The sequence below is a fragment of the Danio rerio genome, chromosome 12 (assembly GCF_049306965.1).
Source record: "Danio rerio strain Tuebingen ecotype United States chromosome 12, GRCz12tu, whole genome shotgun sequence".
NCBI lineage: Eukaryota > Metazoa > Chordata > Actinopteri > Cypriniformes > Danionidae > Danio > Danio rerio.
The window spans coordinates 4,599,846-4,626,675 of NC_133187.1; the positions used below are offsets into that span (position 1 = coordinate 4,599,846).

At 37.4% G+C, this 26,830-nt stretch overlaps 1 protein-coding gene and 1 long non-coding RNA gene across 8 annotated transcripts in view; one reads left to right on the top strand and one right to left on the bottom strand.

The window, feature by feature from the left end:
* The first annotated feature begins 876 nt into the window (after window positions 1-876).
* Window positions 877-26,830, top strand: part of itgam.1 (integrin, alpha M (complement component 3 receptor 3 subunit), tandem duplicate 1) — a 30,593-nt gene continuing 4,639 nt past the window's right edge. For 3 of the 7 annotated variants that reach the window (XR_012387792.1, XM_073918084.1, XM_073918087.1), the window contains exons 1-25: window positions 877-1,035; window positions 2,894-2,954; window positions 4,773-4,887; window positions 5,814-5,917; window positions 6,889-6,965; window positions 8,044-8,158; window positions 8,612-8,742; window positions 8,838-8,983; window positions 12,278-12,425; window positions 12,907-13,057; window positions 13,188-13,261; window positions 14,880-14,997; window positions 15,081-15,217; window positions 15,734-15,880; window positions 16,012-16,215; window positions 19,126-19,259; window positions 19,346-19,488; window positions 19,625-19,773; window positions 19,874-20,005; window positions 20,367-20,440; window positions 20,550-20,691; window positions 21,569-21,667; window positions 21,767-21,846; window positions 24,050-24,136; window positions 24,226-24,304. Coding sequence is in view for 5 of the 7 variants with exons in the window: in XM_073918084.1 (XP_073774185.1) it covers window positions 2,912-2,954; window positions 4,773-4,887; window positions 5,814-5,917; window positions 6,889-6,965; window positions 8,044-8,158; window positions 8,612-8,742; window positions 8,838-8,983; window positions 12,278-12,425; window positions 12,907-13,057; window positions 13,188-13,261; window positions 14,880-14,997; window positions 15,081-15,217; window positions 15,734-15,880; window positions 16,012-16,215; window positions 19,126-19,259; window positions 19,346-19,488; window positions 19,625-19,773; window positions 19,874-20,005; window positions 20,367-20,440; window positions 20,550-20,691; window positions 21,569-21,667; window positions 21,767-21,846; window positions 24,050-24,136; window positions 24,226-24,304 (2,829 nt within the window). In the remaining 2 variants the exon portion in view is untranslated. Of the gene's footprint in view, window positions 1,036-1,830; window positions 1,914-2,855; window positions 2,955-4,772; window positions 4,888-5,813; window positions 5,918-6,888; window positions 6,966-8,043; window positions 8,159-8,611; window positions 8,743-8,837; window positions 8,984-12,277; window positions 12,426-12,906; window positions 13,058-13,187; window positions 13,262-14,879; window positions 14,998-15,080; window positions 15,218-15,733; window positions 15,881-16,011; window positions 16,216-19,125; window positions 19,260-19,345; window positions 19,489-19,624; window positions 19,774-19,873; window positions 20,006-20,366; window positions 20,441-20,549; window positions 20,692-21,568; window positions 21,668-21,766; window positions 21,847-24,049; window positions 24,137-24,225; window positions 24,305-26,830 lie in introns of those variants that run through there. The other 4 variants (XR_012387791.1, XM_005156007.6, XM_073918085.1 and 1 more) reach the window with 2 other exon arrangements.
* On the bottom strand, window positions 20,549-24,590 carry LOC141376746 (uncharacterized). Its single transcript, XR_012387802.1, has 3 exons — window positions 23,697-24,590; window positions 22,797-23,608; window positions 20,549-22,431 (listed from the first exon to the last, which is right to left on the bottom strand). It is a non-coding gene; the product is annotated as an uncharacterized lncRNA (long non-coding RNA).

The following is a 26,830-nucleotide window of genomic DNA, read 5'->3' on the forward strand; positions in this document are numbered from 1 at the left end:
GACAGTGAAAGCCCACCCTCCGATGCCGCGGAGGACATCTGATCTCCGGTGTCAGCGAGTGTGAGAGCTACCATCTGGTTAGACGGATCACTCTCACCACCCGAAGCTTGGATGGAGCGCCGTGAGGAGCGAGAGGTCCGCGAGCCCGTGGGCGGCGGATTAGCTCCCGCTGAAACCCTCAGATCTGCCCGAGCGCCCGCTGCTTTTTTAGAACAGGAGGCAACTGGGGTGGCTCGCTCTCTTGCGAAAGTTAGCCGCGATCTTAGCTGTGCAACGGTCATGGCATCGCAATGACGACATGAACCGCCCGCGAGCACCGCATTAACATGCTGGACCCCCAAACATGCAATGCAGTGATCGTGTCCATCATCCGGAGACAGGAAACCCCCGCATCCAGAAACGCACAGTCGGAGCGCCATCCTGAAAAGGACGTGCTGCACGACTGTGTTGCTCTTTTAGGAAAGTTGCAACTATACGCACCGCTCTGGAGGACCGGACCCAAAGAACCGCAGGCAAGGGAGTAACCCAGCTCGACCGTCTGCCACCGCGAAGACCCACTCTGGACCGGGAGACACACTCGTTCGCTCTGAAGTGCTGATCAGCAAGAGGAACCCTCATCGACTCACTCAGAAAGGATCTGAAGCGAAAAGGATGGCGTCTGCTGGCTTCAGGTGTGCTTATATGCTGAGATAATTGCAGATGTCGCACACCTGCGCAAGCTTACGCTGCCAATTAATTTCATTCATTGGCCCGTTCAATACTCTCCAGATAAGCGGCTTCTGATCCGAATCCTCCCATTCATGGCACTGAAGTTCCCCAACCGAAGGGGAACCCCACTGTGTTGGAGTTATCAAAATGCGCACACACGTGTGACGCACTAGAGGGAAGGGCGATTTGTCCGGCGAGGCGGCGACTTGGATTTCCTGACATATCCTGACATTTCATCATTTCATTAAAAAATTACGACGTCACCCTAAGCTAGGCTAAAAAGTGCTCCTGCAAGACCTGGGGATCGATGGAAGGGATTCAAAAGTGGTAAAAACTGTTTAATTCTATGGAAGTAGCCTTTTTTTTTTTTTTTAGAAAAAGTGGAGTCTTTCTCCAGATGCCTGTGAGAACAACATCCTTGCTTAGGGGTGTAGCGACAACTGGGAGTATGTGGGATACGTCCCGTTCACTTTTAGAGCCAAACCATTTAGAAACGAGTGATTAATAGTTATATGAATATAAACTTTTGGATCTCTGTCCCCCCTCGATACACTTTTTAAATGTCCGCTACGCCCCTGCCCCTGCATGTTTTCTTCTGTTATATAATAGGCCTAGGCTACAATAGCAGTTTGATCAGACATACTAAAGAGCTCTTATTGCATCTGCAACAGCATCACTTTCAATTCATCAATAATTTACACGCATTTACAATTTAGAACATTCATTCATTTATTTTCCTTCAGTTTAGTCCCTTATTTATCAAGGTTCACCAGATATGAACCTATAGCAGATGTTTTACGCAGAGGATGCCCTTCCAGCTAAAATCCAGTACTGGGAAACACCCATACACACATTTCTTTCTTTTTCATTTTTATCTTTATTGCATGACCTATTTAGTTTTGACTGTAAAATATGTTAAAATTCTTCAACAACAACAACATAAATCCTGGAATCCTTTGATTTGTTATTCCCAATATCTCTATGTTCTTATAGAAAGTTTTCATGTGATATTGCAGGAGTTAAAGAGCTAAATTTACTAGGATAGTTAGAGGAGAGTTGTAACACTACCAGTTTCACAAATCAGGCATAAGATAGGGGTCATAACATTTTCAGTTTCCTCAGGTATCCTTAACAATCACACATGGAGATTTTCCAGTCAGTCTTGCTATTTCTCCAGAAGCTACAACAGAAAATCAAATTCTGAGGTAAGAAAGTAAAAATAAATAGCAAGATAATATTTAGTTTAGTACCTCTACCATTGTAGATGATGCTATATGAGTTATATCAGATCAAACTGTAGTTTCTCTAGTAAAGAACGGTGTATAAACCTCCGGCTAATTTCAAAGCACCATGCTAATACAGCTAGCTTGGGTGACAGTGGCGGGATAGGTTAAAACACGCGCTTTGAAAGTATACAAACACTTACACACACATACATATGTACAGACATGCACACACAAACGCACATGTGCATGCTCAAACACACACAATATGCACACACACATGCAATATTCACATTTATTGTATTGTTGCAGTCATTTATTTACAATTAAGCTGTTGTTGTGGCATATCACTTGTAGTACGCTTAGTTTTTGTGTATTTTGTCTATCAGTTACAACTTACCCCAGTATGTGTTACAACCTACCCAGTAGTGGGGTAGCTTGTAACAAATGACCACTTTGTGTTTTTCATCATCTCACAAAGTCTGTGATACAGTTTAAGACATTTAAATAGTTGATATTTGTAGTAGACAAATGTGGGTACTTTGCCTAAAATTTTGTCATGTAGCTTATAAAAGGGTAGTTTTAGGTGCTAAAGTAAAGTTGTGTTACAATCATCCCTGGTCTCCCCTAATGTTTAGAAGAATAGTGGGTGATAGTTGAGCAGGATGAACATTAAGCGGGGTGAGCGAGTGTTTTCTTTTAATGCTAAATTTCTCTTGAACTACCTCACTATTGTATTGTATCTTTCTAGTGAATGTTTAAATAGTTTATAAACAGAATATAGTTGATTTCTGATTTAATTTAATACAAGTCAGAGATCACAGTGTCATTTTTCTTGAGTATGTGTTCATTTCCTCATTTGTGTTGCTGTTCCTCTTTAGTCGATGCTTGCACCACTTTTCACAACTAAGACTCACTTCTGACACATCTGACTTGTCTGCCTCCCCTCATGCACCCTTCAGTTCTACATCTGACAGATCATGATGGATTGGTACTCCTACATCAGTTTATGCATCTTCTGTGGTAAGATTATGTCTTCTTTTCTGTATTTCTTTGATTAGTTATTTAATCTCACAACCAACATAGTCTATTTCAGCTGTCTTCTTGCGTTGCAAAAGCTTTTGTTGCATCTTGCAAGATTGTAAATAGTGAGAGGCAAGAAGATACATCCTCAATATAAATAGTTGCATGATTGCACTAAGCAAAATTTGCTAAACACTCTTCATATTCTAAATTGGTTCATGTTTAAAGCTGTGTGAAATGCATTTTGATTGCTCATGATTGTATGATACACTCAGAAATAAAGGTTCGAGAGCTGTCACTGGGCCACACCTTTTCAAAACACACATTTGTACTTAAAGTCTCCATATTGGTACCTCAAAGGCATTTACTTGTACCTACAAATTTTAAGAGGTACTTTTGTATTTTTTAGGTACTAATATGTACCCTTGAGGTATCTTTAGGGACCCTTTAAAAACAAATATGTACCTTTTGAAAAGGTACCACCTCAGTGACAACCTGTCATATTCTTTGAAGTTGAATGGCTAAATCAGCACACATCTATCACTGTATGAAGTGTATAAATGTTAATCTTTAGTTATTCAACATTCAGAAATGCAAAAAAAGTGTATAAAACCTTTCTGTGATGGAAAGATGAAAATATCCTTTTAAGGCAAGAACAAATAGCCTAAACTTCCTTTTCTAAATATTCCCTCAGATCTAATTCTGCCTTGTGAGCTTTCTGCTGGCACACATTTATATTACACATTTAACCATATGAAAAAGGAACTGCAAAAAATAACGCATATGCTCATGACTGTCTGCAGTTCTCACAATAATTTATTAGTTGAAGTGTAGTGTGTTTTTTATCTTTATTTTTTTAAATACATGGCTGCAATGCTTATGCAAGGTAATTTTATTCAACCCGGGCTCATTGTGGAAACGTAGTCCAGCGGACGTTTCTGGAGAGCGCGGAATACGTCCTGGCGGGTACGTACGGTTGCAGTTTTTGTTTTTGCGAATCCACGAGAGGCCGCCGTTGTGCGCTTTTTCTCATCTCGAACGTCTCTCGCGAGTGCGGTTTGCGCCCGCGCTGTTCTCGCGTCAACCCGCCAGAGGCCGCCAGAGGCCGCTGTCCGACTGACCGGATGATTGACTGCGCGACCGGCCAATCGGCTGACCGCCCTCCTCTTTCCCTAAACCCAAACAATTTTACCGATCGACCCGCCCGCCCGCTCGCTTCCCTGAACCCGAGCAACAGTTTACAAAAGCCGTCCAAAAAACTAAAAGCCCTGATTTTTTTAGTTTTTTTTTATTCCACCGCGTTTTCGGATTTCGTTCTCACCCTGTCACGAAATTCGTTCACTTAATTTTTGGGATTCTGTTTTTGTCTTACCTGATTGCTGGAACTGCTGTCCCCCGGACTCGAAACCGATCGCCGTGGTCGACTTCTCCTCTCTGCGTCTCGAGCCTGCCGACGTTACACGGTGAGCTGAGTGGACAAACGGGTTGCAGCGGGGAAGCCCTCCACAAGGAGGTGAGCGGTCAGCCGGCGAGCGCGAAAGGAAAACAGCGTCACACCGCCCCACAGTGTTCGCTTGAAAAAAAATAAATGCAGCAGTACGTACCTCCCGGGACGTATTCTGTCTCCAGAAACGTCCGCGGGACTACGTTTTCAGAATGAGCTTGGGTTGATTTTATTACACAATGGCCATTGTTTATGCTACACGTTGATTTGTTCTAGTAGCTGTAAAGTTGCATCACCAGTGAAAACATCCACTCATAACAATGTCAATTTAGTATCTAGTTATTATTTCAGTATTTTCTATCAATTCTCTTTAGTGCCTCAGTCAGTGATGACTTTTAACGTGGATCATGCTGCCTGGAAAACTTTCACTGCACCACTGACCAATAATGTTGCCTTTGGCTACAAGGTGATACAAGAAGACATGACAAGGTGAGAGCAACATAACCACTAATGATAAGATTCATTATTTTAAAAGTGCAGCATTGCTGGACCTCACTAAATTAAAAAAAATAAAAATAAAAAAAAAACATAGGCAACCTATGAGACAGAAAGAATTCATCTCACCAACATCAGTCAACCTTCACTGAGTGTCTTGTTTTTGTCTTAAAACATAAATCTGAAATAGATTCAGCTGTGGGAAAAAAAAAGTGTATTATGTGCTCTGTTGCACTCGGTAATTATACAAGTTATTGAAATATTTATAGTGAAATTAGGACTTCCAACTCATCATCAAAGTGTGTTTGACTGCAGCACCCCCTGTTGGTAAATATTTAACATACAGAATTATAGACTTGGCATGTGTTTAGATTGACTGTAGAAAGAATGAAATTGGTTAAAAAATTGAGAAAAATGAAGAAATACGAACGAAGATGTTCAAAACAGCAAGCGATTGTACTTGTACTCATTTCTGTTTTATTTACACTGTGTGAATTGTGCACTTTTCTCCAAGCATGTAATACTCCGACAATTTCATAACAAAAAAACAATTTGTTGATGGTCTTCTAAAAGCTAATTCTGCTCAGAAAAGCCGCATTTATTTGACAAACTGTGAAATAATATTACTATTATTATGTAGTTTTTTTATTTAATTTATTTCTATGATTCAAAGCTAAATTTTCATTATTATTACTTCAGTCTTGAGTCTCACGATTCTTCAGTAATCATTATAATATGTTGATCTGCTGTTCTATTATGATCAGTTATTATTGGTAGATATTATTATTGTACTTTTTGGGGGATTGAAACTTCCTCAGCCCCAGCATAGCCTAAAGGAGCTATAGGAAACATAGGAAATCTCTTAAGTGAATTGCTGGTTACATGTATTTTAACACATATTCTTTGTGTTTTTCTTATAGACTGACTGTGAGTGATCCTTTAATTCAAATCAATCGTGATGAAAGAGGACAGATTTATAGTTGTGATGTCAATCGAGGAACCTGCTCATCATTGAATATTTATGGTAATTTTGGATTTTATACTGCAGTATTACATAACTGAAATATTATATGCAGTTCTCCACTAATAGGTTATATAGGGTATAGGCATCATGAGGCTTTGTCATTTTCTTATACAGCAAATGAAGATTACTATATAGTAAATTCTATATGAGCTCTTACATTGGATTGATATACAATATATTGATAAAGCTGTCACCACCAGCATAATAACCAGCAGGGAAAGAAATGCATTTGCTAGGGACCCATCTTTAGCTGGCCTCTGGTGGACAGTAGCAGCCTCTGAAATGAGACGCAAATTCAGAGTTCCACATGAGGTGGTTATTAATTAACAAATAATATAAATATTACAAATGTAAACATTAGGAGAGCAGGTTACATTGTAACCGCGTGTCCTAACAACACGCTTCGTGACGAGATTTGCAGTGATTAGCAATTGAGCTGTTTACACCAGACAAAACACGATAGAAATTTAAAAACTGCACTCCAATGAAATGGTAAGGTTTAGGTCTAATTAATACATATTAAATCTCTTTAGCATTATCAAATGTAGATGCTGAATCACTCATGTGTTAGTTTGCAAAGTCACAGTTCTAAAGTTTAATTTCAAAGGGTTTATGTTATTTTTAAGATCTGAAGTGAACTATCTGCTGCTGCTTTCTGTAGTACAGCAATAAATGTCATGTAAAATGGCATTTAAACGCACATTGTTAGCATTTAACACTGAATAAAGCACATGGGGTGTACCTGAAGTGATCAAGAAGCTTTAGAATATAAATTTCAGGTGTTGGTTAGGACAAAAACTCTTTTTAAAATGGAAAATATTCCTTCTATTGCTTGTCGTTGCTTTGAACCTGCAAAAAGAGGATCGGGTAAATACAGGATCAAATATTGAATTTTACTTCAGATGTTTTAAGTACACGTAAATGTTATTTGTGTAAAGTTTCATCTCAAAGTTTTTTATGTATGCATGTAGGTAGAGTTCCCTCTGAAGCAGTCAACATGTCTTTAGGACTTTCCATGGTTAAAGATCCAGGCTCTTCAAAGCTGGTGGTAAGTTAGATATCAGTAAAAAAAAAAATTATTAATGAAAAACAAAAAACAAACAAAACAAAAAAACACACACCTGATATAACTATTTAACACTTCTAGATGACTAAAGTCATAAATATATTTTCATTGCTATGGTGGCAAATTAATATATTGTATATTATACATAAAGTATGAATGTGTGTGTGTATATACACAGTTGAAGTCAGAATTATTAGCCCCCCTTTGAACATATATTTTTTCTTTTATAATTATTTCCCAAATGATGTTTAACAGAGCAAAGACATTTTCACAGCACGTCTGTAATATTTTGTCTTCTGGAGAAAGTCTTATTTGTTTTATTTCGGCTAGAATAAAAGCAGCTGTAAACATATTAAAAACCATTTTAAGGTCAAAATTATTTACGCCTTTAAGCTATATTTCTTTTTGATTGTCTAAAGAACAAACCACCATTATACAATCTTACCCTAATTAACCTAGTTAAGCCTTTAAATGTCACTTTAAGCTGTATAGAAGTATCTTAAAAAATATCTTGTCAAATATTATTTACTGTCATCATGACAAAGATAAAATAAATCAGTTATTAGAAATGAGTTGTTAAAAGTATTATGTTTAGAAATGTGTTAAAAAAAAACTTCTCTCCGTTAAACAGAAATTGGGGAAAAAATAAACAGGTGGGTGAATAATACAGGGGGGCTAATAGTTCTGACTTCAACTGTGTTTAGAACATTTGTACATGTTGTGATTAATTGTAAATGTATAATACCTTGAATAAAATGACTAAGCCAAAATAAATAAATAAATAAATAAATAATAAATAAATGAAAGAATGTATAATACATCGTAAATGTTCTTTCATAAGATTGAGTTGAAAATTTACTCTACATATGTACTTTATTTTAAATGTTAAAAGACAAAAATAGTGTGTTTTATGCTTAGTAATAATTAGATTGGAGTGTTTGGAATGAGAAAAAGTATTTTAACTTTTGTTTTAGATGCATAATAAAATGTTTTTTTTGTTGTGTAAATAATATGTGCTTTTCACAATATTAAAATTCATGTTAAATTCCATCTCGTCCAGGTTTGTGGTCCAACCATTCCAAAGAACTGTCCAGGAGTGTCCACCTACAATGGCATGTGCTTTGTTAATGAACACAGAAGAAGTTTTACAGGTCCAATACCCAGCTCTCTGAGAGGTAAATAGGATGATCATCTCTCTCTCTCTCTCTCGTAACTAGTTTCTTTTGTCTTTGGCATGATGATTATTTATGTTATTTTTATGTTATTTTGCAAGTATTACACTTAAAGTACAATTTAAAGGCTTAACTAGGTTAATTAGTTTAATTAGGAAAGTTATTGGACAACAGTGGTTTGTTCTGTAGCCAGTCGAAAAAAGGGGCTAATAATATTGACATTAAAAATATTTGTAACTTTTTTTTTGCAAAACCAAACAAACAGAAACAAGACTCTATTCAATATATATAATAAATTGAATATTATGTTAATATATAATATTTTATTATATTATGTACGTGTGTTTGCGTGTGTGTGTGTATGTGTGTGTGTGTGAGTGTTTGTCAAACTTTCATTCAACATGCATAAATCATTATCTGAAAATGTGATGCAAATCTTCTTTTCTCCAACCTCAGAATGCCCCAAATCACAAATTGATATTGCTTTTTTATTGGATGGATCTGGAAGTGTAGATCCTGTGGATTTTAATAAGATGAAGGCTTTTGTTGTAGAAATGATCAAGAGTTTTATAGACCGTGACACACAGGTATGATTTTAAGTGCATTCATTAAGATATTGCATTTGCATGGTTTTTAACTCCAATTTTCTTACCATCAAGCAATGAACCTTTCTTTCTCACAGTTTGCAATAGCACAGTTTTCTACAGAATGTGTCATTCATTACAAGTTTCAACAAGTCAAAAACCCTGCCTGGTGGCAAAGAGCAGTGAATGGGATACAACAAACACATGGATGGACTTTCACTGCAACAGCTATAAGACTGCTTGTGTAAGACTGATGTAGTAATGCTCACAGAGCTACTGTACACATGTTGGACTTAAGCCACAAGTCCATTTTATAACAGTGCCAGTCATCTTTGTTTGTATAATTTTGTTAAATCTATAAAAATAAACAGCCTTGGAAAGCAATAGCAGAGGAAGAAGTGTGCTAAAATATATTTTTTGCTTTATATTATCAATGAAAATAGTTGCATAAACCTCAGACTTCCAACTCAAAAAACAAAAATGATTCTGTGTTTTCTCTGAATAGACTTCTGTTTGGCTGTTTGTGTGAACAGTTTTGAACTTGTGGCTTCAGTTCTAACTTTATAGCTTGAGTAAATTATATTATGTTTATATTTGTGAACTCAACCTGTGCAAAGTTATGGTGTTTTTGTATAGAAAAGAATACTATTTTTCTTTCTTTTTGCAGAAGACATTAAGTAAATTAGTACTTGTGTGAAAATAGAGTTTAAGAACTGAATTAATGGTTTTGAAAAATATGCCAATTGAATCAGGAACGGTGTGTTAGCAATTGAGAAAAGCTGTGAACAAATTAATTTATTGCATTTTTTATTTTTACATTTCTCTGTTCAAAATATTACATTTAAAAGGCACATAGTTTACCCCTTTTTATGTTTTAATATTAATATTATGGTTGTTCTGAGTGTGCCAGTTTAAGTTCAGTTCAACACACATTTCAGATGTTTTTATTATAATGTGTTAAAAAGTGTCATGTTGGGGGCGTTTACACAGTTTGCTGTTTAGGGGCGTGTTGCTTCACAGTTTCGGCTTCTCGCCCAATGTAACAAGGGGGCGGAGACAAGAGCTCCCACGCTCTGTGTTTGCAACAGACAGGCAGACAGACAGAAGGAGAAGCTAAGCTATGCTAGGATGAGCATTCAGCCGTACATGTACGAGTCGCACACAGACCAAGCAGAGAGTACAAAAACATTTGTGTCTTTGTATAACGTTAGTCTCGGTGTAAAAGTGCCGAGCTTGTACACCGAGACTAATAACCACACACACTGAATTAACTTAAGCTCGGCCGTGTGCATGCCGACAGAAACCCAGGCAGCACTGACCCGAAGCTCGCTGCGTGCAGCCCTACAGAAACCCATGCAGCACCGAGCCGCTGACCCGAAGCTCGCTGCGTGCAGCCCGACAGAAACCCACGCAGTGCCCTGCCGCTGACCCGAAGCTCGCTGCGTGCAGCCCGACAGCAACCCACGCAGCGCCGAGCCACTGACCCGAAGCTCGCTGCGTGCAGCCCGACAGAAACCCACGCATCGCCGAGCCGCTGACCCGAAGCTCGCTGCGTGCAGCCCGACAGAAACCCACGCAGCGCCGAGCCACTGACCCCAGGTCGCTGCGTGCAGCACGACAGAAACCCACGCAGTGCCGAGCCGCTGACCCGAAGCTCGCTGCGTGCAGCCCGACAGAAACCCACGCAGCGCAGAGCCGCTGACCCCAGGTCGCTGCGTGCAGCCCGACAGAAACCCACACAGCGCCGAGCCGCTGACCCGAAGCTCGTTGCGTGCAGCCCGACAGAAACCCACGCAGCGCCGAGATGCTGACCCCAAGTCGCTGCGTGCAGCCCGACAGAAACCCACGCAGCGCAGAGCCGCTGACCCCAGGTCGCTGCGTGCAGCCCGACAGAAACCCACACAGCGCCGAGCCGCTGACCCGAAGCTCGTTGCGTGCAGCCCTACAGAAACCCATGCAGCACCGAGCCGCTGACCCGAAGCTCGCTGCGTGCAGCCCGACAGAAACCCACGCAGTGCCCTGCCGCTGACCCGAAGCTCGCTGCGTGCAGCCCGACAGCAACCCACGCAGCGCCGAGCCACTGACCCGAAGCTCGCTGCGTGCAGCCCGACAGAAACCCACGCATCGCCGAGCCGCTGACCCGAAGCTCGCTGCGTGCAGCCCGACAGAAACCCACGCAGCGCCGAGCCACTGACCCCAGGTCGCTGCGTGCAGCACGACAGAAACCCACGCAGTGCCGAGCCGCTGACCCGAAGCTCGCTGCGTGCAGCCCGACAGAAACCCACGCAGCGCAGAGCCGCTGACCCCAGGTCACTGCGTGCAGCCCGACAGAAACCCACGCAGCGCAGAGCCGCTGACCCCAGGTCGCTGCGTGCAGCCCGACAGAAACCCACACAGCGCCGAGCCGCTGACCCGAAGCTCGTTGCGTGCAGCCCGACAGAAACCCACGCAGCACCGAGATGCTGACCCCAAGTCGCTGCGTGCAGCCCGACAGAAACCCACGCAGCGCAGAGCCGCTGACCCCAGGTCGCTGCGTGCAGCCCGACAGAAACCCACGCAGCGCCGAGCCGCTGACCCGAAGCTCGTTGCGTGCAGCCCGACAGAAACCCACGCAGCGCCGAGCCGCTGACCCCAAGTCGCTGCGTGCAGCCCGACAGAAACCCACGCAGCGCAGAGCCGCTGACCCCAGGTCGCTGCGTGCAGCCCGACAGACACCCACACAGCGCCGAGCCGCTGACCCGAAGCTCGTTGCGTGCAGCCCGACAGAAACCCACGCAGCGCCGAGCCGCTAACCCCAAGTCGCTGCGTGCAGCCCGACAGAAACCCACGCAGCGCAGAGCCGCTGACCCGATGCTCCACCGCATGCACGCCGACAGAAACCCACGCCCAGAACTCCGAAATGCACAGCACCACGCAATAGGTACAAGCAATAATTCCGATTACAGCGATAATGTGGAGAATATTAATCTTGGGTTGAGCCCAATGAGCCTTTCATCTAAAAATAGAGCACAGGTGTTCCTTTAGCGATATCGCTTTGACTCACACGCTGAAAATGGCGGACGTGCAACAAGATACTGAGGATATGATCGTGACGCAAGGCTGTCAATCAATATTGGTGGGCGGGGGGACCGCACTCCTACGTAAAGTTGCGGTCGGTCTAAAAACCGCTTCAATTGGTCCACCGTTTTTATTTTTGTTGTTAAATTGAAGAAAAAAAAAGGGCTGTGTGTGTTTATTTTACACCAATATGAAGGTCAATACACTATACTTGCACACATGTCTTTCCAAACAGCTTGAAAAGTAGATTTTTCACCATAGGTGCCCTTTAAGGCAACAAAATCTTATTATTCATGCAATGCCCCTATTATCTTTATTAAACAGTTTGTGAAAGCAAATATCATGACACTTTTAATGGGAAAAGTATTCTCAAGTTTTTTAGCCTAGAGCTACTGTAGATGTATCATGGGTAGTGTAGTTCAGAAGAAGTGTGCTCACATGTTTTATTATTAATATTTTGTATGATTTTCTATGTAAACAGGGAGTCATTATTTGTAAGTAGTGGAGGTGCAAGACAATCAGCCAGTAAAATTCTGGTCGTCATCACGGATGGAGAATCAAACGATAAATTTTTGACTGAAGCTGTTCAACAAGCACAAGAAAAAAGTATAACACGATATGCAATTGGGGTAAGACATCATATTTTTTGCTTTTAGCATTTTGCTTCTGTTAGAGATAGTTCACCCCAAAATATAAATAACTGTCAAAACAAAATGAATTCCCATGTCTAATATAACTGCATTAGCCTCAGACAAATGTTTCCAATTCATGTCGAATTTGAATTCTTTTTTTCTTAGTAAGTAAATTATCAGCTAACTTTCTTTATAGGTGAACTATCCATTTAAACATCTTTGATACTGTTCAAAAACTGTTAATTAAATGTATTTTATTACACTAAACAAATGCCCTATTTTGCATCATACTAAACATGCTGTAGTCAATAATTGTAAAAAAATGAGTCTGTACAGTAACTTTAAATGAAAGGGCTGCATGAGTTATAACAAGATTTTAAGTTGACAATGTACAAGATAGATACAAGATCTGATGATAGCTACTTTGAAAGTGTTGGAAATTAACTGTTTGTTTTCCAAACTTTGTTTCATTTCATAGGTCGGTAATGCTTTCAATAAATACAGTGCAAGAAATGAGCTAACGGTTATTGCATCCATACCCACCGATAAGCATGTGTTCAAAGTTACCGATTTTGATGCTCTGGAAAGCATTCGGGAAATACTTAAAGAGAACATTATTGCCATCGAAGGTATGTTTGCAGTGGGAATGCATTCTTACATTTTACAGTTATCTGATCTTGTAAGGACAGTCAGATTGTTTATTAATATATGGTAATAAAAACAATAGTTATTTCTGTTGATGTCACTTTTATTTGCTAGGAACCCAGACGTCTGGAGATTCATCTCGAATGGAGTTTGCACAGGATGGGTTTAGTGCAGCACTGACATCAGATGTAATTCCAACACATTCATTCATTCATTCATTCATTTTCTTTTCTGCTTAGTCCTTTTATAAATCCGGGGTCGCCACAGCGGAATGAACCGCCAACTTATCCAGCACATATTTTGCGCAGCGGATGTGCTTCCAGGTGCAACCCATCTCTAGGAAACATCCACACACACTTATTCACACTCACACACTATGGACAATTTAGCCTACCCAATTCACCTGTATCACATGTCTTTGGACTGTGGGGGAAACCCATGCGAACGCAGGTAGAACATGCAAACTCCACACAGAAACGCCAACTGACCCAGCTGAGGCTCGAGCCAGCGACCTTCTTGCTGTGAGGCGACAGCACTACCTACTGCGCCTCTCTAATTACAAAACACTTGTTTTAAAATTTTATCCAAATATGAAAATTCTCGATTTAATCAATATGCTTGATGATGGTCAATATTCACTGACATTCAGAGCAGAGTGTTTTTTTCTTTTTGCATTCAGTCATTCAGTCATTTGCTTTCAGCATTCTTCATTCGGTGCATTTATTTTTTTAAATCTGCTTTTGTGGTTAAAAAAAACAATAAATTTGAATGGCAAAAGACAATATATATATATATATATATATATATATATATATATATATATATATATATATATATATATATATATATATATATATATATATATTGGGGGTAAACTAACCATTCAGTTAACTCATAGGTCTCAAACTGGATTCCTGGAGGGCTGCAGCGTTTTGCTCCAACCCAAATCAAACACAGCTGATCCAACTAATCAAGCTGGTCAAGAATACTAAAGACTATTAAGCCGGAATGAGTTTAAGGTGGTTTGAGCTAAACTGTGCAGAACTACGGTCCTCCAGGAATTGAGTTTGAGACCATTGATTTATCTTAATGACAGTAAACCAATGAAAAGGACACAATATGGAGTATGAATCTGTCATTACCAAATGGCCTTATTGTTCTGTTGAATTGTTTTACCCCAAATTTAATTTTGTCATTTGTGATTTTAAAATTAGTATGTATTATATTTCATTTAACAACAGTTCGCTTAATACTATCATTAAATGAAAACTATATATGGTTGAATGATTTGTGACCACTGGCAAACTGCTTTGAAACCATATGTACAGTGAAAAGTAGTATAATTGAACTATAAATATCTGCAATGTTTGCAGTTTTGATCGTTTAACTACACTTCATTCACTCATTCATTCAATCAATCATTTTCAGCTTAGTTCCTTTATTAATCAGGGGTCACCACAGCGGAATGAACCACCAACTTATCCAATACTGGGAAACACCCATAGACTTTCACATTCACACTCATACACTTTGGTCAATTTAGTTTATTCCCCTATAGCGCATGTGCTTGGACTGTGTGGGAAACCGGAGCACCCAGAAGAAACCTACACCAACACAGGGAAAACATGCAAACTCCACACAAAAACAGCAACAGCCGGGGCTCGAACCAGCAGCCTTCTTGCTGTGAGGCTGGAAGCCACTGCACCACCGTGCCACCCTAACTACACTTCAACTTCAATGTAAAACATTAATAGAGATAGCTTATCTGAAAATGTTTATTTTTATTCTTTAATGCTCTCTGCACAGACGGATTTGATCATGACTGCAGTTGGAGCTTTTCAGTGGAAAGGTGGATATCAGCTCTTCAAATTAAACGACCAGACAAGTGTCTTTCAAGCTGGAAGTGAGCATAACAGTTATTTAGGTGAGATCTCGTTGTGAACAAAAAAAAAAATTGCCACATTACAACACATAAGATCCTTTTTGAAAATCTACTTCAATTCACAGGTTACTCCCTGGCAATAGCGACAGTGTATAATACGAAGTATGCAGTCATGGGGGCGCCAAGACACAAGCATGAAGGACTAGTTACAGTTACACGAATTGATCGAATGAGCGATCAAATCCAACTGGATCCTCCCAAGGTTTTAAGCTCAATTTCTTGTTTTATTAATGTCTAAAAGCAATAACTAAATGACTAAAAGCAATGACCAAAAGCAATGCCTTTTTTACACTAGGTAAAAAGATGCATGATTTGACACATACCTTTTAAAATCTTAAGTTTTAATCTATGTCTTTTGTCTGCTTTTGACCACTTTACATATTTCCTTAATGAGAGGGTCAGCTTTATATACCGTTGTCAGGTTAAATAATGTTGTGCTTTCAACATTATTCATAATTAAACCAAACTCAAACAACATGAAAACTAATAAAGTAACCCAGTCAAATGTGTTTTAGAAGTGTTCAAAAGTGGACAAAACCATTCATCTCTATTAATACCTGCAAATACCCTTGACCACTTTTGTGGACAATTACATGTAAAATAAAAATATGAATAAAAAAAACAACAATAATGCTTCTTGATGCAAGTTGTAAACTGTATGCAAGCTCAGATTAGAGTGCAATTAAATTATATCAGTTGCCTTGCACTCTTTTGTCAGACTCAGATTGGCTCTTATTTTGGAGCTGAGGTGTGTGTGGTGGATTTGAACAGTGACTCTAATACAGATCTGCTTCTGGTATCAGCACCGACATACACAGAGTCTGAGCGAGAGGGGAAAGTGTTTGTTTATAGCTACACACGTCGGGTAAGTGATCTTTAAGAAAGTCAATAATAATTGTAATACAAAAATAACTAATCAACAGAGTTTGCCTCTGTGTGTGTTTAACCCATTTTTATCTTCTCTGTGTTATATACTGTATGTATATATTTTCATAGCCATTCTTCAGTTTTTCTGATGTGGTGCTGGTGGGCATGGCCGGTCAGAGGGGTCGATTCGGCTCTTCTCTGGCCAGTCCAGCAGATCTGAATGGTGATGGTTTTAAGGATGTGCTGGTTGGTGCACCGTTAGAGGAGGATGGAAAGGGTAGCATCTACATCTTCAATGGACGAGATGGAGGGATCATTTCATCATACTCCCAGGTGAAAAAGGCATCAGTTACTAGAAATTTAAAAGGATAGTTCACCTTAAAATGAATTTTACTATTATTCATTAATTCGGTATATTAAGGCTCCAAAATAATGCATCAGTTAAGCATTAATTTATAGTTAAATTGTTCACATTTAAGCATTAGTTAAGAAAAAAAACACTAATTAATGGTTAACTTAACATTTTAAGGGAATTATGCATTAGTTAAGCTAAGTTAAACTAAGCTGTTCCCAATAATGCATCAGTTCAGCATGTAAAAACACACAATTAATGATTAACTGAACATATGGAAAAGGGCATTTTAACTATTAACATTTTGACAAGCCTTATTTTTTTATTCATTGTCTAATAAAGGTGCAGTAGGTTATCTGCCAGAATGCTAGTAGCATAATAGCTTATGGACAGTTTCCACTGACTGGTACAGTACAGTATGAGTCAGTACGGGTCACCTTTATCAAGCTTGCATTTCCACTTTGGTGGGTGTGTTGTACGACAGAGAGTTTCATTCGACGTCATTCTCGCTTGAATAAAGGTCTACATTAAAGCCGTACAGGTCGTTTACAAATAATTTTCTCACAAAACAGATGCTTTATACACAAATACTTGTTTATTACTAACTTTTCTAAGAACATGAGTTGATTATAACTGCAGATTAATGACAGTGTGAAATTGCTTACTCTAACGTCTGCAATTAAATAAAATAAATAAATGCAACATATATGAACACATACAAAAAACCCTGCAGTCTCCGATATGTTACCAATTACAGAGAAACTACACACAACAGACATTTAGTCCTTATTTAGGTTCAAAAACAACACGCAATATAGCCCACAGTCAGTGTAAACCTCTTATCAGTGTCTGTAATATTCACCAGCACATGTAAGCTCTGTTAGAGAGCAATTCTGTCATTCTGAGTTCATAATAGTCCAAAAGGTGATGATAAACATGGCATTTTGTTCATGATTCGGGTTGCTGAAACAACTTGCTCCTGTGTTTTGTCTTTTTTCTCATTTTTTCACACTTCACTCTCGCGTTTGGCCTTTTCTTTTCTGAAAGGATCAGATGTCAAAGACACTTCAATAATCCCACACAGGTTATTATCATCAGCTAAAAAAGTTCATTATAACAAATATAGACTCGATCACTAGCTCCCTGGAGAAAGTGAAAACCACTTGCACTTTTTGACGAAGAAACGTTACGTCCCTCTCCTGCCGTCCAAAATCATGTCTCTTAAAATCATGAATGCGCATTGATTAGATATAACACTTGATCATGTCATCACCAGTTATAAAACTAATGGAGACACGCACTTTATCAAGCATAGTTGTTGACAGGCCAATGGGTGTGACAGGCCAATGGGTGGCTGTGTCACAGACTTTCACTGTTCAAAAATGAACAAATGTATGACTATATTTCAACTTCACCTCAGTAAAGCTGGTTGGGCGGAAGAGCACATTTACCAATGTTTTGTTATTAAACTAAATAAAAATTAGATCAGAAAAAAGCAGTGCTAAAAAACAAAAATATCCTATCATCTTTTTAAATTACCCTTACGTTTATGTTACCAAGCCAACGAGTGACTTTTCATTTTCAGTTGTGCTCGCTGATCCTCGTACATCGCTTGTTTTTAGCTCCTTTTTCACTTAAACAACTAAACAACGAATGCTCAGGTCTACTTAATCGACTATATTATCGATGCTGTAAAAGGTACTCCATGAACTTGAAAATAGCCAATCTTTTGCTGGACGTTTTCTGTGGCTGAACAACACTGTCGTGTATATAAACTAATTCATAAAAAACAACACAATCTACGTAAGCTTTGCGTGGCTAAAATAGTTTTTAAACATACCTGTCTAAAAGAAATACTTCAGTTGTGGTGTGTCACCCTTCAGATCGTTGTTTTGAACTGCATACAGTCATTGCCCTCCAGCGTGCAAAAGTAATTCCAATATTGATTGAGGGTTTAGAAAAGTTTTGATTCTGCATTTTTGGCAGAAGCCCTTTCAGAAACAATCTTTTTTTCGTGAATAGAAGGCCATGCTGGTCTATCAGAAAGAAGTTCAGGTTGATGCAGAGTTTTCCTGACGTCTCTCTGTCAGCTGTAGGTCCGTGCTTCACGTGTGCGTGACATAACTGTTTGCTTAAAGATGCTGCGCAGAAATTTAAATTTGTTGACAGACAGTTTGAGATGCCTGTCGTAATTGAGTTATTTGTCGGTACGACTCTATTTAATTGGATGAACATTTTTTGTTTTTATGCCTTATCCAGAATATAAAAAATACATGTGAACACATTTAGATCATTTACTTTAATCATTACTATTGGACTGTGAAGAGACTTTCAACCAGCACAGCAATAAATGCTTCTGAAGACAATCACCTACTGCACCTTTAAGATAACTGATCAACACGATAGTAATTATATTTAAATACAGCTGGTTTGCAATGATATGTGGGTAGAATAGTGCAATGAACATTATAATATATGATAATATTAATAGTGTAATAAAAATATTGGTTATAATGCCCTTTTCTATATGTTTAGTTTTAATTATGTGTTTGCACATGCTTATCTGATGCATAACTGTGAACTAGTAAATCCAACAATGATTTATAAGTTCAACTGAGCTTAACTAATGCATAACTTGAAGCACTTAAAATGTTTAGTTACCCATTAATTACTAGTGTTTTTGTTTTTAACTAATGCTTAAATGTGAACAAATTAACTTTTAATTACTGCTTAACTAATGCATTATTTTGGACCCTTAATATAAACTGTTATCATTCATTCTAATGGTTCTCTTTCCTTGGACTTATTTTCTTTTACTCATTTCAAAGGTTCAGTGTCATTTTTCATTTAACATTTTAATTCCCTCTTCCCTTCACTGTGTCTAATGGCAGAGGATTGCTGGATCATCTGTGCAGTCAGGATTGCAGTACTTTGGTGTTTCCTTGAGTCAATCCTCTCCAGACCAGACTGCAGACAGCCTTCCTGACATTGCTGTTGGGTCCAAAGGAGCAGTTCTGCTTCTCAGGTCTGTTACGAGAACTCATAATATACACAGATACACAGTTCAGCTTAGGCCATTTCAGCCATATGTGTTATATGTGCATCACTCAGGTCCAGACCCATCATGCTCTTGGAAACAAAAGTGTCTTACAACCCATCCAAAATATCAACTGGTCACACAGATTGCAAAAACCAATTGCAGACCACTCTGATCGTGTGCTTCACCATGAAAGGATACAGGCATCACAAAAGAGGTTTATCCATAAGTTGATTACAATGTGCTGTAACAACACACTTTGTCATATCTTCTGCTGTTGTTTGTGATATTCTGGTTACATTTTCAAATCCACTGTTGCATTGCTAATCATTTGGATCAATCACGTTTTATAGATTTGAATGCAAAAATTACTTACAACATAACTCTGGATGCTAAGAGACAGAATCATCGAGCATTCTTCTCAGCCAAAGACAATCTCCTCAGTAATGTGATTGACATTGGGAATACAGAAGTTTGCAAAAATCATGATTTCTTAATAGAGGTATGCTTCAGCTGCTGAGGTGTGATGGATACATATGCGGTGACACAAGAATGATTGAAACATATTTAATTGTTATTATTATTTTTTGTTTCCACTATAGGCTTGTCCAGAAGATGCTCTGAATCCATTGTCCAATCAGTTAAAATTCACCTTTGAGGGTCTGCCATCTAGTCAAATGCAAAACCTGAGGCCAATACTGCTGCCAGAGATAAAGACCACCTCAGATCACGATGTAAGAGTTCATCTGTGCAAAGTTACAAGAGGAAATAATGCACACACCTTCCAGTTTCAAATATTGTATTATTAAATTTAAGGTATTTTTAAGTAAAAATGTATTATACAATCGGAGAGACTTCGGTCACTTTACTGACATTCTGTTTACTCAAAATTAGTGGCATTTTCAAAATCACAAAGAGACACAAAAGTTAAAGATGTGTAAATAGTCTTATATGATAAACATTATATTTTTGAATATAAATAATATACATAATAATATAAACAGTGTTAAAAACACTTCAATTCAGTCACAGAACCCTGTGAACTCATATGAACTCATGTGAAGAATTATTACATTTTCTGTGTCCCACTTACAGCTGGATTTTGAGAGAGAATGTGGAAAAGATAATGTATGTGTTGATAATCTCAGAGTGGATTTCAATTTCTCTGGGTGAGGAAAATCTACTTTTATACACAAACTGTAGCGTTAATCGGAATTGATTACTGTGCTGTATAGTGAAAATGAAAATATTTACGTATCTCTGATTTGTTTTGTTCAGATCTACTAATATAGAAGTGGGGATAATGCAGGAGATCAACGTGACGGTGTTTGTCGAGAACAGAGGAGAAAACTCATACAACACACACTTCACCCTCAATTACCCATATGGATTTTCATACAGGAGAATCACATCAAAACAGGTAAAACCTGATGAAAAGGTGTAAATTCTCAAACTAATAGAATTCAATATTGTCATTTATGAAAACTGTGTATATTGGCATATTATCAATATTGATGATGGTATTTCAAAGCGAAATTCCCCAGATTTCTATAAGGGGTGTGAGTATGATTTTAATATACACTCTATTACACCTTTTATACAAAAAATGTATAAATAAAATGATTAAAAGGGCAAAAAAAACAAACAAACAAAACTAGAAATACACATAAATTAGATTACAAAAAAAAAAAATTAATAAAACATTTAAAAGAGAAAGCGGTAGCATGTATAGAACAAGATCCCACACATCAATCAGTCAGTCATTCGTTCATTCGTTCATTCATTCATTTATTGTTGGCTTAATCCCTTATTTATTAAGGGCTGCCACAGCAGAATGAACCGCCAACTAATTCAGCATGTTTTACGCAGCGGATGCCCTTCCAGCCTCAACCCAGTACTGGAAAACGCCCATTGACTCTCACACTCATACACTAGGAACAATTTAGTTTTACCCAATTCACATACAGCGCATGTCTTTGGACTGTGGGGGAAACCGCAGCACCCAAAGGAAACCCACACAAACACAAAGAGAACATGCAAACTCCACACAGAAATGCCAACTGGCCCAGCCAGGACTCGAACCAGTGACCTTCTTGCCATAAGGCGACAGTGCCACCGTGCTGCCCTTTGAACAATTATGTTACGTGCATTTTTGGGAAACACACAAGGGACTGCAATGATCTTTCGTAACCTTGCACATACAGAACGCTCTTAATTAACAGCCAAGACACATAGGTTTTGGGAAACCAGGGCCTGGATCATAACTACTCTGTTTTTGTGATGATCTGTTTGAGCAGGGCAGAGTAGAGTGTTCGTCTCTGGATGGAGAGCAAGGGGTTCGACTGGGAGAAACTGAATGCGCCATCAGTAAACCCATCCTCAAGGATAATACTAAGGTCAGACGTATGACAGGAACACACTCATTTACTGACCACAGTGAACAGAGAGTTCAGAAAGTTTGATTACTTATTCTGCCATTTTTGTCCAATTTATAGATTGTGTTTGAGATTACGTACAGCATTAATAAAGAAGTTACACTGGGACAAAACGTGATATTCAGTGCTTCAGTCAAGAGGTACGAAATCTTTCTGCTAGTTGAGTGCTTAAATCAGGGGTATCCAAACACGATCCTGGAGGGCCAGTGTCCTGCTAAGTTTAGCTTCAACTTGCTTCAACAGACCTGCCAGGAAGTTTCTAGTATCTAGTAAGAGCTTGATTAGCTTGATCAGGTTTGTTTGATTAGGGTTGGAGCTAAACGCTCCAGGACACCGGCCCTCCAGGACCGAGTTTGGACACCTCCTGGCTTAAATGAACTCAAAATGTAAAGCAACTTTTGACCATGAGATCTATTAAGCTGTTTAGAGCAGTGTTTCCCAACCATGTTCCTGAAGGCACACCAAAAGTACACATTATAAACCTCTTTCTGATCAAACACACCTGAATCAGTTCATTAGAACATAAGAAGAGAGTACAAAATCTGAAGTTAATGGGTCAGAAAAGGGAGACGTCCAAAATATGTACTGTTGTTGGGCCTCCAGGAACAGGCATGGGAAACTCTGCTTTAGAGTGCTGCACAATGTTTGGAAAAATCTGACATTGTGATATATATATATATATATATATATATATATATACAGTTGAAGTCAGAATTATTAGCCCCCTTTTGATTTTGATTTTCTTTATTAAATATTTCCCAAATGATGTTTAACAGAGCAATGACATTTTCACAGTATGTCTGATAATATTTTTTCTTCTAGAGAAAGTCTTATTTGTTTTATTTCGGCTAGAATACAAGTAGTTTTTAATTTTTTGAAAACCATTTTTGGGACAAAATTATTAGCCCCTTTAAGCTATTTTTTTTCTGATAGTCTACAGAACAAACCATCATCATACAGTAACTTGCCGAATTACCCTAACCTGCCTAGTTCACCTTATTAACCTAGTGAAGCCTTTAAATGTCACTTTAAGCTGTATAGAAGTGTCGTGAAAAATATCAAGTAAAATATTATTTACTGTCATCATGACAAAGAGAAAATAAATCAGTTATTAGAAATAAGTTTTTAAAACTATTATGCTTAGAAATGTGCTGAAACAATCTTCCCTCCATTAAACAGAAATTGGGGGAAAAATAAACAGGGGCGCTAATAATACAGGGGGGCTAATAATTCTGACTTCAACTGTATATATATATATATATATTGTCCAATAGATATTGGTATGCGAATACAGTTTTAGGTGAGGTTAGATTTGACTTTATTAAACCCCAAAGGGAAATTCACATGTCACAGCAGAGCTCTCCATATAAAAAAAAGATAAATAAGTTACATATACATGTACATATAAAAACACTAATAAAATTACATTTCATACTGCACACCTTAGTTCCAAAAAAACAACAAGAAAACACTTTGTCCATATCTAATATCTAATTCAGTTCAGCACAATTCATCTGGTATGACTTTGGTTATACAATCCGATCACTGTTGGTAAAAAAAATAGACTTCCTGTATCTTTCTCTGTAACACCGGGGTTGAATTAATCTTGTACTAAAAGAGCTTGCACACGCTTGGACTGTTTCAAAAAGGGGATGACTATCGTGGTTCGTTATACTGACACATTTGTCCAGCATGTAAATTTTACCACATGTACTGTAAAAAGTGATTAGTTGACTTATCACAGATAAATACAGTAATAGAGCCAAGAATAAAGTGAAATAAACAATGCTTCATGGACTTCCAGAGAGTCTAATAATATATAGGTATACAGAAACTGAATAATCAAAGGTAAAATAGGACTGTAAAGTCTTCATTGTATAATGATATATCCAAGTAATTCATCTTTATTAAAGTCAAAAACATTTCATGGCATTTGGGCATATGTACAGTTCACACAGTCACAGGCTTTAGTTCAACTAAAAATGAAAACAGCACTATGCTTCCTTAAATGGTTCCAAACCTTTATAAGTGTGTTTATTTAAAGAAACCTGGAAACCGGTAACCACTGACTTCCATTGTAGGAAAACAAATACTAGGGAAGTCAACGGTTACAGGTTTACAGCTTTCTTTAAAATATATCTGTTTAACAGAAGAAAGACAGACACACTGTAAAACTATGCTGAGTTCCACACAATTCATTCAACTGCTGCTGCTCAACTATAATCCAGACTCAACATTGGCCATCTTGATTAAGAGCATATTGCGATATAGATACTGAAATGATAGATCATCATATCAGAAACTCATAAATGAAACTAATAAATAAACCTCCATCTCTTACAGTGGGAATGACAAACACTCTGAAAGCAGCGAGTTATCGAAAAAGAAAAGCATTGATGTGAAATATGGCATCTATGTCGCCCTGATCCGGTCAGTGCTCCATGTTTCTACTCAATAATACCACTCTTCCTTGTCCTGTACTATAACGTGTAAATTGCTTTCTTTGCTTGAAATGAAAGGCATGAAAATTCCACCATCCACATCAACTTTACTTCAGGGAAGAAGGATCTTTCAAAACCCGTCCAGCAGACAATAAAGGTAATGTTTGTTTCACATTCTCTGCCCTACATGATTTTGCGCAATTAATGTACTGTTGTAATAGAAATTTTATTTATATTTTAAGCTTTTATTTCTTGTTTAGTTTTAGCAATTTAGTTTGAATATTTAGTTGGGAAAACTTAAAGCGCAGTGAAAGGGAGAGCACAACAAATACTTTTTTTACAATTTTATTTGCTCAAATAATAATAATAAAAAAAACTCCATGATGGTGTTATCAAGACTTTCAGAAAAAGTAAAAAAAAGTGTGAGACTAAAAACGAAAGCCAAAAGAGAGAATGTCAAATTTATTGTTCCACCCCATAGACACCGCATTAGAAACGCCTCACATAAGCAGCAATTCGTTTATTGTAATTTGAAGCAAATAGGATGTAATACATACACAAAAACATATAAACGTTCAAATGTTTTTACATTTTACTCAAATATTAAAAGTTTTCAAGGATTTAAGATGACCATTAAACCTAGTCTCATAACTAGGGTTGGGTATCGATTGTTTTTTTTCGATACTGGTGCTAAATCGATACTTTTAAAACGATACCGGTGCCAAAACGTTACTTGAACCGATCCACAAAATGATGGTGTTTCACAACATGAACATGACTGAAGTAAAAAAATTTTATTACCTGTGTCAATTTGGCCGTCAACTTCTGACGAATTCGAGGAACTGATGCGCGCAGCACAGAAAGAGCAAGTGCCACAAAAGTGAAGGGAGTGCCCGAGGGAGCGATTGCACATGACACCTAGAGCACGCAAGTGAGGCATTCCTCTGCCTTTGAGCCCTCAGATGTGTCATTATGTTTCATTAAGTTATAGCACCGAAATTCATATGCTGATTTGATCCGGTACATACCGGTTACCAAGGTACAGGTGCTATAATGGCACCGGGTTTCGGTACCCAACCCTACTCATAACAGGCTTGTGAAAAGGGTCTATGAATAGAAAGTTAAATGTGTCAAAAACTAGAACATAAACTAATGTATAATTAAGTGTTCTTGTATGGTTATGATTGGTAATACTTAACAATAAAGTCCCATTAGTTAATTGTAGATGATGTATTTACTAACATAAACAACACATTTATTACAGTATTTAATATTATTTGGTAACTTTAATTAATGTAAATAAAGTTGTTCATTGTTAATCCATCTTAACTCAATGCTTTAATCAATGTTAAAAAGCACTAAAACTTTTCTCAGTCAGTTCATAACCCCTTTAATAATACATTAGTAAATGTTGAACTATGAATAATCAATTGTAAGTTGTATAGTTCATAAATGCATTACTAACATGGAAGCTTATTGTAAAGTATCTTTTTAAATGTAATTTCAACTGTAAAAAGGCTACAAAAAAAAATCCATAACTTGTTTAACAGTACATTTCTTTATAATTAATAACCATAAGTTAACTTTCCCAGAATTTCCCTCATGAGACTTCACTTTTAATGTCTTTTGTTGACATTACTATGGCACTTTTTAGTTTTTTTCCTTATCAGTGATGTTCATTACAGTTTTATGTTACAGCTAATGTTGATAAACGTCATGTATTGCATTATTTGATTTTTTATTATGTTATATTATATTATATTATATTATAATATATTATATTATATTATTATATATTATATTATATTATATTATATTATATTATATTATATTATATTATATTATATTATATTATTATATTATATTATATTATATTATATTATATTAAATTATTATATTATATTATATTATAATATATTATATTATATTATATCATATTATATTATATTATATTATATTATATTATATTATATTATATTATAATTATTATTATATTATATTATATTATATTATATTATATTATATTATATTATATTATATTATAATATTATATTATATTATATTATATTATATTATATTATATTATATATGTATTTAAAATTTAATTAATTTATTTTATTATTAAATTTTTTTTTAATTTTTGTGTTTCCATGATGATGTTAGTAACAATAGTAAGACATTTCTATATATTAATGTGTGTCTCTGTTCCTGAGAAAAGCTGTTTGTGATGAGCATTGGTTCAGTATGTTTTTCCCATCACCACCTGCTTATGGCCGTGTTTTCATTCGTGTAACAACGGTATAAAGTGTAGATAGATTCAAAAACTGACTGTATAATACTGAAATATGATGTTTTACTTAAAATATGGTACAGTAAACAGTTTTAAGTTCTGGCAGCCACAGTAAATTTGACAGATTTCTTTTAAATAATAAACCTCACTGGTTGCAAAATAAATAACTAAATAATAGAACATTGGATGGAAGAAGGTCCTCCAAAGGTGGCTCAGTGGATGTATAGACTTTAACAGGTCAGTGTAATGAAAAAATTGACTGCATGTCTACAAATGATATTTTTCTGAAGAGGTGGAAAAAGTTAATTAGACATGTACATTTAGAGATTAATTAACCTGTCACCAATTTAATTTGTGATAACTACAATGTGATTATGTATCCCCTAAAAAGTA